The 14,546-nt window shown below is 36.9% G+C and overlaps 1 protein-coding gene across 1 annotated transcript in view; it reads left to right on the forward strand.

Moving 5' to 3' along the window:
* The first annotated feature begins 3,023 nt into the window (after window positions 1-3,023).
* The window catches only part of LOC108736219 (transcription factor Sp9), an 86,539-nt gene continuing 75,016 nt past the window's right edge, over window positions 3,024-14,546 (forward strand). Inside the window, exon 1 of the mRNA XM_018468570.2 lies at window positions 3,024-3,093. Coding sequence (XP_018324072.1) covers window positions 3,055-3,093 — 39 coding nt within the window. The 5' untranslated portion in view covers window positions 3,024-3,054. The remainder of the gene's footprint in view (window positions 3,094-14,546) is intronic.

The raw sequence follows: 14,546 nt of genomic DNA on the forward strand, positions 1-14,546 counted from the left end.
GAAATTTTACCTAATAATTAATTAAAAAGATCTCTCTTTCCTTTTATTTAATTTTATCTTATATCTACCCATCTGAAATTTTAATTTAAAGTCAACAATTTTGTTTTGTTTTTAAGAGTTTTAATCAAACGCTGCATAGATCTACTGATTGCATGTTTTTAATTAAAAATAAGCACTGTAGATATATGTATTATCAATAGCTAAACCACTGCCCTCAGTATTTTTTCCAATCGCCGCCGAGCAAGATCCACAATCACAATGGCTTCGTTCAAGAGATCGTTAATTTTAATTATCTCATTAATTAACCCTTCACGCATGCATTCATGTGTATTATGGTTTACGTGCAGTACGATAGATGTCCGTGTGGGCCGGCCGGGGTTGATAAATTAAAAATGTTCACGTCGTGTATACTTGATGTGCGTGTGTGTTTACGTTGTACTTAATATGAATGCATGCAAGTGTGTGCGTGCATGTATTCACAAGTATGGATTAGTAGTCGTGCAATTGAACATAAATATCATAACGGAAAAGTCGGCCGTTTTGCAAAAGTATAATCGCGGATTATAATTAAGGCGTGATCGAATGTCACTTGAAACCGCCTTGGCATTATTCAACGATAGAAAATTGTTTTTAATGCCGACAACGATATTTATGATCCCGATGTACACTCGCATATACTTACACGTTTTTAAATTAAATTAATTAACTCGGACGCAAACGTCGACTTTTAGATTTAGAGCTGGAGTTTTGTACATGGTGCTCTCCTATCCCTGTTCGGGGGTTCGATTTTACAAACATTAGGTACTACTGCAAAAGTAATGATGCACATACTACTTCCACTATTGCTTCCGCAACTGCAGAAGTTCTGCACTCATTTTTACATTCGTTTTGTATCATTTTTATATCAGAAGCTTTTTCGAAGCTTTCTGTAGGTAGTGTTAGTGAGTAAGAGTAACAAAAAGCATAAAAGATAACTCCTATAGCAGAACGTGGTATTATAGAGGGATGATGTTAAAACTACCATGGATGGAACGGGTTAGAAATGAGAGAGTATTAGGAGAGCGTTATGGAGGTCAACAAGTAATTATGCTGGTAGGGCGCCTTCTCAGACATGAAGGGCTGGTTAGAGATATGCGAGGTCTGTTCTGAAAGTATCGCAAATTTTGAATTTTCGCGGGTTACGTAAATTCAATTTTTTTCTGGCGCTTTATTGGTACTCATGACTCTCACATATACGGAAGTTCGGCAATATTGATTGGCCAATCGTTAAATCACCGTTAGAGAAGTTGCTAAGGACTTAAAAATATCGATTGACTCCTGCCATTCGATTTTTGCCAATGATTTGAGCATGAAACGGGTCGCCTCGAAATTCGTACCAAAATCGGCATTAAGTTTCCTAAGGAGCTGTTGGATTCTGTCCGCGACGACCCAAATTTTCCTCACAGGGTCATAACTGGTGATGAATCATGGGTTTATGGTTATGACGTGGAAATCAAAGCTCAATCATCCCAATGGAAACTGCCGCACGAACCAACACCGAAAAAATCGCGTCAAGTTAAGTCGAATGTGAAGGATTTCCTTTCAGTTTTCTTCGATTGCAGAGGCGTAGTGCATCATGAGTTCTTGTCACAGAATAGAACGGTCAATAAGGAATATTACCTGCAAGTTATGCGTCAATCTGCCAGAAACACCCGAATTTGTGGAAGAATAAACATTCAAAACCCCTGCTCACAAATAGTTGCTATTGCGTGAATTTTTGGCCAAAAACAACACAGCAATAATTCCGCAGTCACCGCGTTCCCCAGATGTGACCCCCTGTGACTTTTTCTTGTTCTCGAAACTGAAGAGGCCCAAGAGGACCGTACGCTACCATTGAGGAGATAAAGAAGGCATCGAAGGAGGAGCTGAACAAGATCACAAAAGATGTTTTTCGATGATCAAAATATTCATGAATAAATAAAGAATTTTTGAAAAAACACAAAATTCGCGATACTTTTTGAACAGACCTCGTAGTAGAAGCAGAAACAAAAGTTAACAGGGGTAGAGGTAGACCGAGAGTAGTTAAATGTTAACAAATAGGTAGTTAAAAGTGTAGGTTGCTCCAATTTCAAGAAATACGCTTTTTGTTTTATATTATTCGTAACATTACATTTCTCTTATAAATTATTGGCATTGAAGTATTTATTGAATCTTGTTTTCGATCGTTCACTTGACTTTTTTGTATTCTCGAAGTGTTTTAGGTTTCCCGGACAGTTTAAATCCGAACTTCCGTAAATGTCGATAGAATTCAATGGCTCGGAAGAGACATGATGATCTCTCCCTGCACTCAAGGGAAGCAACGCTAGAATGAGGATAGAAACGATTCTGTATCGTCGGTTTCTTTTAAGTTCTGGGGTCAGCAGTTTTTTAGCATTTATCGACGCTTTTTAGAAATGACAAGATATTGGGGTACTAAAAGGATAATACAAATCCTGAAGTCGCAGTTTAACATTAATAATTATGGTTCTTTTTGAAAGTTTGCAGAACACATAATCAAAAAGGCACGCGCCGCCACTGCTTGCATGCATGCCTGTGAAAGTGGGTAGAGTAGAATCTAAATGATCGAATATGTATATCAGTTGGTGTACAATGTTCAAACGATACTTAATTACATGTCGACGCGATTTAGTGGCGATATGGACTGTGACGGGCACGGTTGATTTGTTTCGTTTTGTAACGCTGAATTATCATCTCGTATACATTAGAAAGGGATGGGCTTCGGATGTTTATTTTGCCGTGATCAAAGGATAAGCACCCCGTGCAAATATACTAAATCAGTCGATCAATAAATCGATAGAAACAGGAACTCGGTAATCTAAGATGCTACGTTGCTATAATCAGGAACTAAAGTTAAGTTATGGGTGTAAAGTAGACCGTAAGACACTGAAATTAACACAAAAAGAAACACAACGTGGCACAACACATGTCGCAATGCACTTGTACAATTGCAAGTGTTTTTGCTCATTAACTGGAATATTAGAATGGTCTGACACTCTTTAATGGAATCCAATTTCTATGCCTAATACAGTGGACTACACCTGTCACTGTTCTATGGTAGAAGGCGATTTTGTATTTCTTTGCTTTGTTTTCATTTTACGATTTAAAAAAATTAAAATCAACGGTAAGGGGTAGTTACATTGGGGGTGTATAATTTCAAAATCTTTGTACTGTAATATTTTTGACATACGTTGACCGTAATAACGCATTGTCCACTAATTCAATTCATTTTGTGGCGGTACACAATCTTCTATAGTAGCACTGCAAGGTATGAGCAAACTAAAGCACTTGCCCAGTCTTTGGGCATTATGCGGCATTGATGACGCTCGAGTGAGTAATATCAATAATCTGGTCTCTGCTACGGTGAGTGTTCTAAACACACTAATCTTATACCTATTATATCATTCTGTTTATCTTATTACCTACTTTCTACACAGCGACGGATTGGGGTGGTCACATAAGGGGTGCATAATTTCAAAATTATTGTAGTCTTTTGACTGTAGTTTTTTGTTATACGTTGACTGTGATGTCGCATTATCCATTAATTCAATCCCTTTTGTGGAGGTACACAATTTTCCACAGTATCGATGCAAGGCATGAGCAAATTAAAACACTTGCTCAATTGTTGGGCATTATGCAGCATTGATGACTCTCGAGTGGATGCAATTAATAATCTGGTCTTTGCTACAGTGAGTGTTTTAATCACACTAATCTTATACCTATTGTATCATTCTGTTTATCTTATTATATACTTTCTATACAGCGACGGATTGGGGTGGTCACATAAGGGGTACATGATTTCAAAATTATTGTAGTATCTTTTGACTGTAGTCTTTTGTCATATGTTGACCGTAATAACGCATTGTCCACTAATTCAATTCCTTTTGTGGCGGTGCACAATTTTCTACAGTAGCGCTGCATATAGTGAGCAAACTAAAGGTCTTGCTCAGTCTTTGGAGATTATGCGGCATTGGTGACACTCGAGTACAATCAATAATCTGCTCTTTGCTGCTACGAGTATTTTAAATAAACTAACCTTATACCTATTATATCATGTCCGTTTATTTTATCACCAACTTTCTATACAGTGGCGGCTAGGGGTGATCACATAAGGGGTACATAATTTCATAATTATTGTAGTATCTTTTGACTAGTTTTTTGTTATACGTTGATCGTGATAACGCATTTCCCACTAATTCAATTCCTTTTGTGGCGGTACACAATTTTCTACAGTAGCGCTGCATATAGTGAGCAAACTAAAGCGCTTGCTCAATTATTGGGCATTGATGACTCTCGAGTGGGAACAATCAATAATCTGGTCTTTGCTACAGTGAGTATTTTAAGCACACTAATCTTATACCTATTATATCATTCTGTTTATCTTATTACCAACTTTCTAAAAAGCGACAGCTTGGGGTGGTCACATAAGGGGTGCATAATTTCAAATTTTATTGTAGTCTTTTGACAGTAGTTTTTTGTTACCTATACGTTGGCTGTGATAACGCATTATCCATTAATTCAATCCCTTTTGTGGCGCTACACAATTTTCCACAATGGCGCTGCATACAGTGAGCAAACCAAAGCACTTGCTCTTAATATTTAAAGAAGATGGTCATCCTTAACCATACGAAACCTAAGGATCTCTGATTATGATTTTATGATTTATAACGGCCCATTTTACTTACTTACATTATTAAAATTAATTAATAAATATTAAGGCATTCGAAAAATCATTTACAATTCAAGAACCGTTGTTGCAGCTCGATTTATAATTATTTTTATTTTATATGAGAGCACGTACCTACGTATAAGTATGCAAATATTTTTCTTTTGCAGCCAATTACTGACGTGTTAACCGCGTGTGTGTTTTACATATGCGAGAAAAAATGTATTATAATAATAAGCGCTGCCAGCAATTTTCGAACTGGTTTTATATGCGGCCGTTACAAAAATTAGTATCCCCTGCAACGTGAATAAGTAACCCAAGTATTACACATGTGTCAGTGTTGTAATTTCAGTTTGCTATCGTGTTTACTCATACCCCGCACAGATAATAATAGATAAACATGCATAAAATCCTTGCATATACCTAGTACATATACAATCTACTTACTTACTTACTAAATACCCCTACCATTATAAAAATAAACAGATAATATCATTTTGTTATTGACGTGCTTTAAACGGCTTCCTTATTTTCTTGAAAAACAAATGTAAATGAGCAAATAGTAGTTAATTCATAATATGTACCTCTAAGCTACTTAGTGATTATAATTACATAACTACGATTAGCCTTGCTCCAAAAAAGAGCTAAAATCAGGGGCGTATTTAGGTTCATTGTCACCTCGAGCTAATTAGTTAAATCTGGCCGCCCTACCTTCAGCATTTCTTCACTTCCTTGTCGTAAAAAATATTAGTTATTAGAAATAATAACACAATTGTTGCCACTCATTGAACTCAATTTATTAAAGTACATTTCTTCGGGATTTTGTGATTCAAAAAAGTCAATTAAATCTCAAATGCTTAAAGCTTTCGCCTGATGTTATATTGAAAGCACAGTGAACGAATTTAGTGGCATTTAGTTGACATCGACTACTGCGGAGGTAGTTTTTTAGTACCCAAAATTGTCCTTTCGCCATGCAGGAATACGATACTGATATGCGAACGTATTTTTTGACTTATTAATTAGAAGGCTTTACAAGAACACAATCTTTGGGGATTCCCAAAAATATAGACGTTAAATTACGTATTTCTAATTCTCTTACAAATTTAAAATTTTCAGAGTGGAAAAAATTTTGTTGAACTAGAAACAGTGGAACATCGGGCTAGTCAGTCAGTCAGTCAGTCAGTCAGAGCGAGGTAATTGACATCGTTTTAAACAAGGACCGGACCTCTGTTACGTCCCGCGTCGCGCCTTCCTTCCGACGTCGGCCGCCCTCGCCCAAATTACGGGCCCGCTTGGGGGGTGTAATTATAGGTTGCCCGAGAAAATTGCTCGAAAAATATGCTGCGCGGCCCTTTTTTGTTTGAAAGAGCTGGGCCTCTTTCGCATCCATGTGTGCCGTATACCTACGTCTGAAATCCTCTAGTCGATTCTCGCTCGCTCACGTTTCGAGAGGTTTCATAATTTTATTTTTATAGATTGTATCAAACAGCCGAAAAAAGAAAAAAAAAAAAAGCGAAGGTAGAGGATCGGTTTATACTCTTCAGCGTTTCTCATCACTACGGCTGTGAAACATTTTCGAATTGCTTTCAATATTCCTTTAACTTCGTTCATTGAGATTTTTTACCATTTTGGTCATTCTTTCAATGTTTTACTACAATCGATTCAAACCCATTTTTTTTAATCAAAAATTGCGGGGTACTTTAATCAGTTTCGATCACTAGCTTAGTAAATGTACCCAATATCTTATTACGACTAAAAAGTTTTTCATTAAGTACAAGTACTTACTTTCAAAGGAAAATACCACAAATGGCGCGGTAAACGCCATCTGTAGTACGATGCTACATTTTAGGATTACGTATGCTCCAACAAGGTCCATTTAAATATATGGATATCTACTTGCTGAAACGAATCCCGGCGTAGCTAACCTCAACGTGATAGGCACGTTACCATAATCGAATAAAATAATTCGAAGTGGTCTGTATTCTGTCGAAACTGCCAGACGCGGATCGCGATTTCGATCTTTTTGGATCTCATCAGCGCGTCGCAGGCAGCTCCTACAGAACACAGACCAACTTTTATCTGCTGTCTTAACAGCGCGTTTTAGAAACAGATGGCGTTTACCGCGCCATTTGTGGTATTTTCTAAAAGTTAGCAAGTAAAAGTTGGTCTGTGTTCTGTCGGAGCTGCCTGCGCCGCGCTGATGAGATCCAAAAAGATCGAAATCTCGATCCGCGTCTGGCAGCTTCAACAGAATACAGACCAAGCTCGGTGCGCGGGGTAGTTTTATGATTTTTTTGTCAAAATAGATACCTATTGATATCGAATAGCTTCATGTTAAACGTTCTCCTTTGAATAATGTAGTAATAAAGATAGGAATATGTTTATATTCCGTGTATTTTAGCAGAAACGGTTTACTTTATCGTTTGATATGAATCTTGAAAAATATAATTAAGAAAAGCAGATTAGTCGGTGGCCAGAGGGTCGGCGCCAAGCACGCCACCGCTTACTGCTGAACCTTACGAAATCGATTTCACGCTAGTTCTTCTGGTTCGGCCTTTTCGTCTAGTTAAATAAATTAGTTTTGTGTATTCAACTAACATAGTACCTACTATAATATAATGGGTATAGGTAGCATTAACTGCTGCTCGCTTGATGCCTTCTCAACGATTAATAACATCGAAAATTAATATTTTCTTTTGTTCCAATTACAGGCGCCAGTTTCAATAATTTTAAAAACTGCAAATAATTACTTATACAATAACATATTAAAGTTGAAAATAAATAGGAATAAAACAGAAATATTGGTACATAATGGAGATAGTCATACAGTTAGCTGTCCTATAAAATCTAGAAACGAAAAACTAGCAGAAGTTGCTGATTTTCGATAGTATATAGAGAGAAAAATTTTCAAAAAATTACAAATCTCTTCACCATCAAGTGAGTGCAAGAGACATCTATTGACAAAATTCAGTATTAGTCCAATAATTATTGTAAGATACTAGAAAGCATAGAATGGACAGTCCCTTATTCTAATTACAAGTTTTGTTACTAGATGGTGCATGTATACCTATTTGACAGATCCTAATATTTGCTTAATAGATAGTAGAACAATAAAATAAATGATTGATATCTGAGGGGAATGCCAGTGTCGAGACGCTACTTTGTGTTCCGTATGAAGCGTCTGTCATTATTACCGCGATAAAAGCGACCATACGCAACCATCAATGCCACTCGGTCAAATGACCAATCGTTAAGGGCGACTGACCACTAGTTATTATGGACACACTTTCTGTTCATGGCACAGAAAATTTATGTCGCAACTGAAGCAGATAATAACAGACGAAGATCCATTATTGGTAATAACTTTGTATTTGTCATCGTTTCTTTGTATTAGGAAAAGATTAGAAATCACACCTGGTGTTAGAAATTATTCTAGATTCAGTAAAATTTTTTAATTTTATCTAAACTTCTACACCGATTGATAAGTTATTGCTTTTATTTTCAATTATGATTAATCTTGGTCAACTTTATGAACTTTGAAATGATTGGCTTTAACTACTATATCCAATTGCTGGACTATATTGTCATCATCATAAGGTCATCAGTCCTAAGACTTGTTGGACATGCACCTCCACTGTTTCCTATCCTGTTCTAATCTTCGTATTTCCCTAAAACTACAACATCCCATATTCTTAACTATTTGCCAACAGTAATCGAATCTAGGTCTACCTATACCCCTCCTAACTCCCGATTCTACCTCTAGTATGTCTCGCCTATTTCTTATTGAATTCCATAGAGTCCTTTGCTCTTCTATTCTTTCTAATACCTCTTAATTTTTAACCTTCTCTATCCACGGTATCCTGATTATTCGCCTGTAACAGCACATTTCGAACGCTTCTAACCTTTTCTTTTCCGCCGCGCCCATTGTCCATGTTTCGCACCCTTACAGCACAACGCTCCAAACATTTAACACCTTTAACAATCTTTTTCGAATTTCTAAATTAACCGTTCGCGAGCGCAGAAGTGACTTTTTTTTATTGAAGGCGATTCAACCCTGCGCTATCCTCTGCTTTAAATCGCTACTACTCCTTCCGTCCTGACTTATCTGACTTCCTAGATACCTAAAAATCGACCACTTCTTCAAATTTTTCGTCTCCTATCTTGATTTTCGCTCTTTCCCTAGTTTTTCTTCCCTTGTATACCAGTATTTTTGTTTTACTTTTATTTATTTTCATAAAATACTGTTTTGTATACTGTAACTCCTCCGTGCTAGATGCTAATAATGCTATATCATCTGCAAATCTAAGCATACTAATCTTTTGCCCCTATATATATCACCATATCGTACCAAAACTAAAATGGAAAACCTTTTTCTTCTGTTTATTAATTCCTTTTTAAAGCAACTGTGGCCTATTTTAAGGTGCATTTAGTTCAACCCTTTTATAGTCCGGTTAACAAAACAGCGTTTTGACATCAAACGTTTTCGCATTCGTGCTCAGAAATCGAGATAGACATCAATAAATTTTGTCCACCCTTTTCTTTGTCGTCCCCTATTGTCGGAACGGTTCTGAGCTTTTTGCGAAAATATGTTGATTCAATGAGGAGGTCAATGAGTTTATATATATTTCAACTGCGTCATGAATTTATAGCTGTATGTAGTTCCGGAACTTTCTTCGGAAAAGGACCGAGTCGAATATACATAGGGAAGCGAGGAAATAATATCGATAGATCGGGTGTCGTCCACGCATTTCCTGTCACACCCCATCTCCGCCCTATCCGATTTTCGAAAGCTCACGAAATCCGAGAAATCGAAATTTTATTATCGCCTACAATATTATTTCAAAGCACACGTGTCCATTTTAAAGAAATATAAAAGAACTTGGTAATAAACACGAAATTGTATGCCATACTGTATTAACTCGATAAAAGGCCAAAAAAATATATATTCAAATATTCATGAACTCTAATATATAGGACACAAAAAGATCATGGAAGTCAGTATTCTGGTGGAACCGTCAACTGTAGATTACGATTTCGATATCTTTGGATCGCATCAGCACGCCGTAGAGCGTAAAAAGTTACGGACCAACTTTTGCATCCATATTCCGTCGAAACTGTCCGGGACGTGCTAACAAGATGCGAGGATAATATGCAGTAATGGATTTAGGTTTGACTAGAACCCTACAGGTTCCGTCTGATATGGCCCTTTTTGTATTTTATACTACCTAGTAATTATTATATCACAAAATCAGGAGTTTTCTTTAGGAAATTATCCGTTTCTATAGATCTTTTTGTTTCTTTTTTACGAAATTTTGGTGTTCCAGAAATTTTCTGTTTTTGCAACGGGACTCATGAAACTAACCCTAAATCCAACAATGACATCAGGATAATACATTAGGAAATGAGAAGAATATACCTATAAGAGGATTTAAAAGGATTATAGGAAAAACCTTGAGGATGGGCACTCATCCCTTCATGCAAAGATGGCGAAAGGCTTTCTTAATCAGGCTACACTAGGATATTACTGTATCAGAAAAGGAAACAGTTTTTTTGTGGGGGACCCAGGCACCCCCACCGGCCCCAAATTCGCTAATGTAAATTGATTTGAAATCTCTCATCACAATTTTCCAAATACAAGACAGAAGGATAAATACTTTTGGTTCATCTTCGTTGGAACTTTATTCATTTCGTTGAATGCCCCTGGTCTGGTAAACCGCTGATTGTGCTCGACAATAACACGATCCATATTATGGACCAATGCGGGGGAGTCAAAGCACACTAGACAATAATAAAGCCGCAGCAGAACGACGAACGAAAACGTACAAACATCAGCAGGGTAAAGTGCTTGGTCTCTCTGTGGCGGCGCGGTTTCTTGATTTATTTGCCCGGACACACCCACTCTTCAATTCGCGCGGGGGAGTGCGCCGTATCACCGCACCCTTAGATGCACGCACTCCGTTTTTGCAACGGCCACTCGCTCGATCCGGTCGGCAAGGAATTCATTGCGAACGATGGCGATTATCTCGACGAGAAATCCGCCGTATCGCGATCTCCGTCGATTCCTGCAAAGCTGGAACCATCAAAAATCCATTTAGATCGTTACCCGATGATTATTACGACCTATGACCTCGAAAAGACTCGCAAATCCATTTGTTTAGACGGATCGATCACTAACTAACATCTTGTTTATTGTTAACATTCAATATAGAATGGAAATCATTCCTAAACGATGAGATAATTCTATAGCTTTCAGGAAGACGATAATCTCAAAAGCACCGAGATGGTGTCAATAAATTTATCATAATCGTCATCAATATCATCACTTTCAATATATTTTTAGCTATAACCCTTTATGTCTGAAAGAAAAGTTGAACGAGCTACTAGATATCTCTCTGACGAGGTAGATTAGTCTGCTATCTGGTGAATATATAGAAGATAGCACTTACGGGAGGCATAAATTAGAAGGACATTTGTCAACCTTTCTCCAGTTTGTTTTTATTTTGAAGGGTACAGAAATATCCCTTAATGCTTTCATTATTCCAGAGCTTTCATTCCTTGGAATATGATACAAAAGACCATTTATTTTCAACCTATTCCTTTATTGATTTCTCTTTTTTAATGACTACAAACACACCTGCAATGCATAGATACTCAATTTTCTTTCAGTTGGAACCACTCAGTCACCATTTTGTCAATAAATTTTCAAGTTTCCTCCCTTTGAAGCCAAATGGTAAGTGGTCATTTCTTTTTGGAAATGTTTACATATGAAACAAGATTCATTTTTCTGTCTTATGTTTGAGCTTTGTTTTTTTAAAAACCATGGAAATGACTTTTAATTTTCAACCCCGTCTTTTAGGCTAATTTCATATCATGACATTGGGATGACACAGTTACCTAAAATTGGTAGCCTCTTGCTCTTTCAGTCCGTTCCTATACAAAATCCTTTCTTTTGGAAGTACAACATGTATTCCTTGCTCGTTACAAGTGAGTTACACACTGTAGGTAATCTGTGGAAATCTACAAATCAATGCTAAAGATTCTTCTGTTTATCGGATTGTTCTTTTTTAAATAATTGTACCCTTTCTCACTCAGTGAGACCAACAGCATCAGTTCAATTAAATTTATTTTCCAAACTGAGTGTTTAGTTCCGGTTCGTCGTGCAGCATCGTGTGGCGTAGCGTTACGACGACGGCGTCCCATCGGTTTATGTTGATGGCTTATACGTATATACCTTTAATGTGGTAGATAGATATTATGCATGTGTCGTACGGAAGAGTAATCAATAATCGTAATTCAACGCCCAGTCATCAATAACTCTCTCTCTCTCTCTCTCGTTCCCTCTTTATAGGATTGCCGCCCACCGCGCCTTTCATTTGTCTTCTAACGTAGGGCCTCATTGTTTCGCCTTGTTCTCGTTGTGTGTTGTTCGATTCTTTCTCTCTTCTGGTGCTTGTTGTGGCTGTTTGTTAAAAACGAAAAAGAGGAAAGGAAAAGTGTAGGTACCCCTCTCGATTTACGAATTGCGTGTTTTAATCGCGGGCATGTAAAAGGGGCCCTCGAGTTGCGTCCATTGGCGTGCTACGTACTCGTTAAAAAATCGTATCTCTACGATTATCATCATCACGGAGGTGGATATTATCGCACCTGGCCTCTTATTATTCAGAAAGCGTGAATATGTCCAAATTATCAATCGTTTCGGCCTTGGGCAGATGAAATCCAAAGCTGAGATTGAATCAACTCAAAACAGAAAATGATCACACTTCATTTAACATAGGTAGGGTTGCCATCCGTCCGGGTTTCCCCGGATTTGTCCTAGTTTAGAGGGCATCCGGGGAGCGTCCGGGGGTGGGCTTCATTTGTAGTCCTGGTTTAAAAATTTAAAGTCTTGGGCCACCCGCCACACACGTAAAAGAAATCTAACTGATTATTAAAACAATTTGTAACAAACTGTAATAAGAGTAATAAGAATACAGACCACTTCGAATTATTTTATAGGATCTGTTTTGTTAAGTACATTGAAAATGATGATAAAGAATGACTAAATTTAATTTTAAGGTCTGAAAATAAATAAAAGGGTGATTTATGACATTTTCAACTGTTTTTTGTTACACTGACTATGTTTAAAAAAACCTGTTGACATGTCCGGGTTCTGGACTCTAAAATTCGGGGTTTTCACGCGTCTTGTCCAGGTTTCCAAATTTTAGAGATGGCAACCCTAAACATAGGCAACACGTTACTTCCCTTAGTTCCAAATTTACAACAAAATCATATTTATGTCTATTGCAATGACACCAAAACTTTCTCTGAAATCCTTAGCAGAAATATTGCGATGAGGCAATCTGCCTTTAAGTTTGTTTGTTATACTAGGAACCTTTTCCCACCAAATGAAACTTTTCTTTAGCATCCAAACTTAAAAACAGATGACATATATCTACTAATGTGCAAAAAATGCATCAAGTTTATTATTTCGGTTTTGAAAAAAAATCAGTAATCCTTCAAACAACGCACTTTTTTTTAATCCCTAAACTTACACAAAAAAATGTTCGATTAGACAAGAATTTTACTAAGGCTTGAATTTGAAGGTAAGTACCATTTCCCGATGAATTTCTGGTAAATACTAAAATAGTTTTTTGTTAATAATACGACTGTTCACATTTTTTCTGTCTATTCTCATTTTGCTGGTTATCAGTTGTTTATTTTTTTTATTTTGACCAAGTACCAATGATCATTTCCGAAAGTTAAAGGTGTTTTTCAACTTTGCAATGATATTTTTGACGAATGCGATAGACACAGAGGAAAACAACATTAAACATGAGTACTACAGACCAATTTATTTAGATATAGTTTATATTCTATAGTAAGATGAACTTTAAATCCTGGCCACAATTATCTTCTTTCAATATTATTATTAAAACTTTAAGTTGCACCACTGGCTAAAAACCCTCTAGTTCCTTTCGTATAATACCTTTCGTGATCAGCTTGCTTTTTCTTTTTTCTTTTTATGACTTCGACAGTGCGGCTTTGCTATAAAATTCTGTTAGATATTCGCCCCGGGCGACGATTGTACTTATGTATAAATATGACGAGATGCAAGATCGGTATCATCAGCGATGATGTGATGAGCTCTCGACAATTTAAAAATATTGGTCCATTGTATTTCGAACCGCGGCTTTTGACAATCCCCCGGTCGGTTTCTTCCTTCTCGTCGTTATTGTTTTGTCGAGCTTATTGTTTCCTGTTTAATAATAAAACGTTTGCACTATTGTCTCTGTTGTCAACTTGTTCTGCAAACCTACGCAAGTTGTATGGTAATATTAAGAATGTTTAAACCATACGCAAAGCTCTTTTAGATTGCACCATAAACAAGATCTGTTATAGAATTTTGGTTTTAAAAGAGACAATCCATAAAAATTTCTTTTTACCCTGTGTAGGCATGGGAGTGATGAGTATTTCGTCGTAACCATATATTTATATGGAATCTGAGTAATAGTTATGTCATTATAAACATTATAAACATACATACGAACTTTGCTTCCTGGTTTATCTCTTCCTCAGGCTTTTGAGGCCAGCGTTGTCGTTACATAACCCTAGACAAAAATTTTCAATCTCTCTTCAGTCTTTCAGCATCTTTGAGAGCGTCTCTCACAGTCTTTCACAGTCTCTCAGTTATTGTCGATGTGTTTTTATGGATTTCCCACAGTCTCTGTATGAGAGACTCGAACGATAAAATTGTTAATTCAGAGATTCCAGTCTCCCACAGAGAGACTGAGTGAATAAAACTGAAAAATTGAGAGACTCGAGTCTCTCGTAGAAAGACTGGGATCTCTGAAATATGTTGAATTTA

Source organism: Agrilus planipennis, unplaced genomic scaffold, assembly GCF_000699045.2.
Source record: "Agrilus planipennis isolate EAB-ADULT unplaced genomic scaffold, Apla_2.0 scaffold114, whole genome shotgun sequence".
NCBI classification, from domain to species: domain Eukaryota; kingdom Metazoa; phylum Arthropoda; class Insecta; order Coleoptera; family Buprestidae; genus Agrilus; species Agrilus planipennis.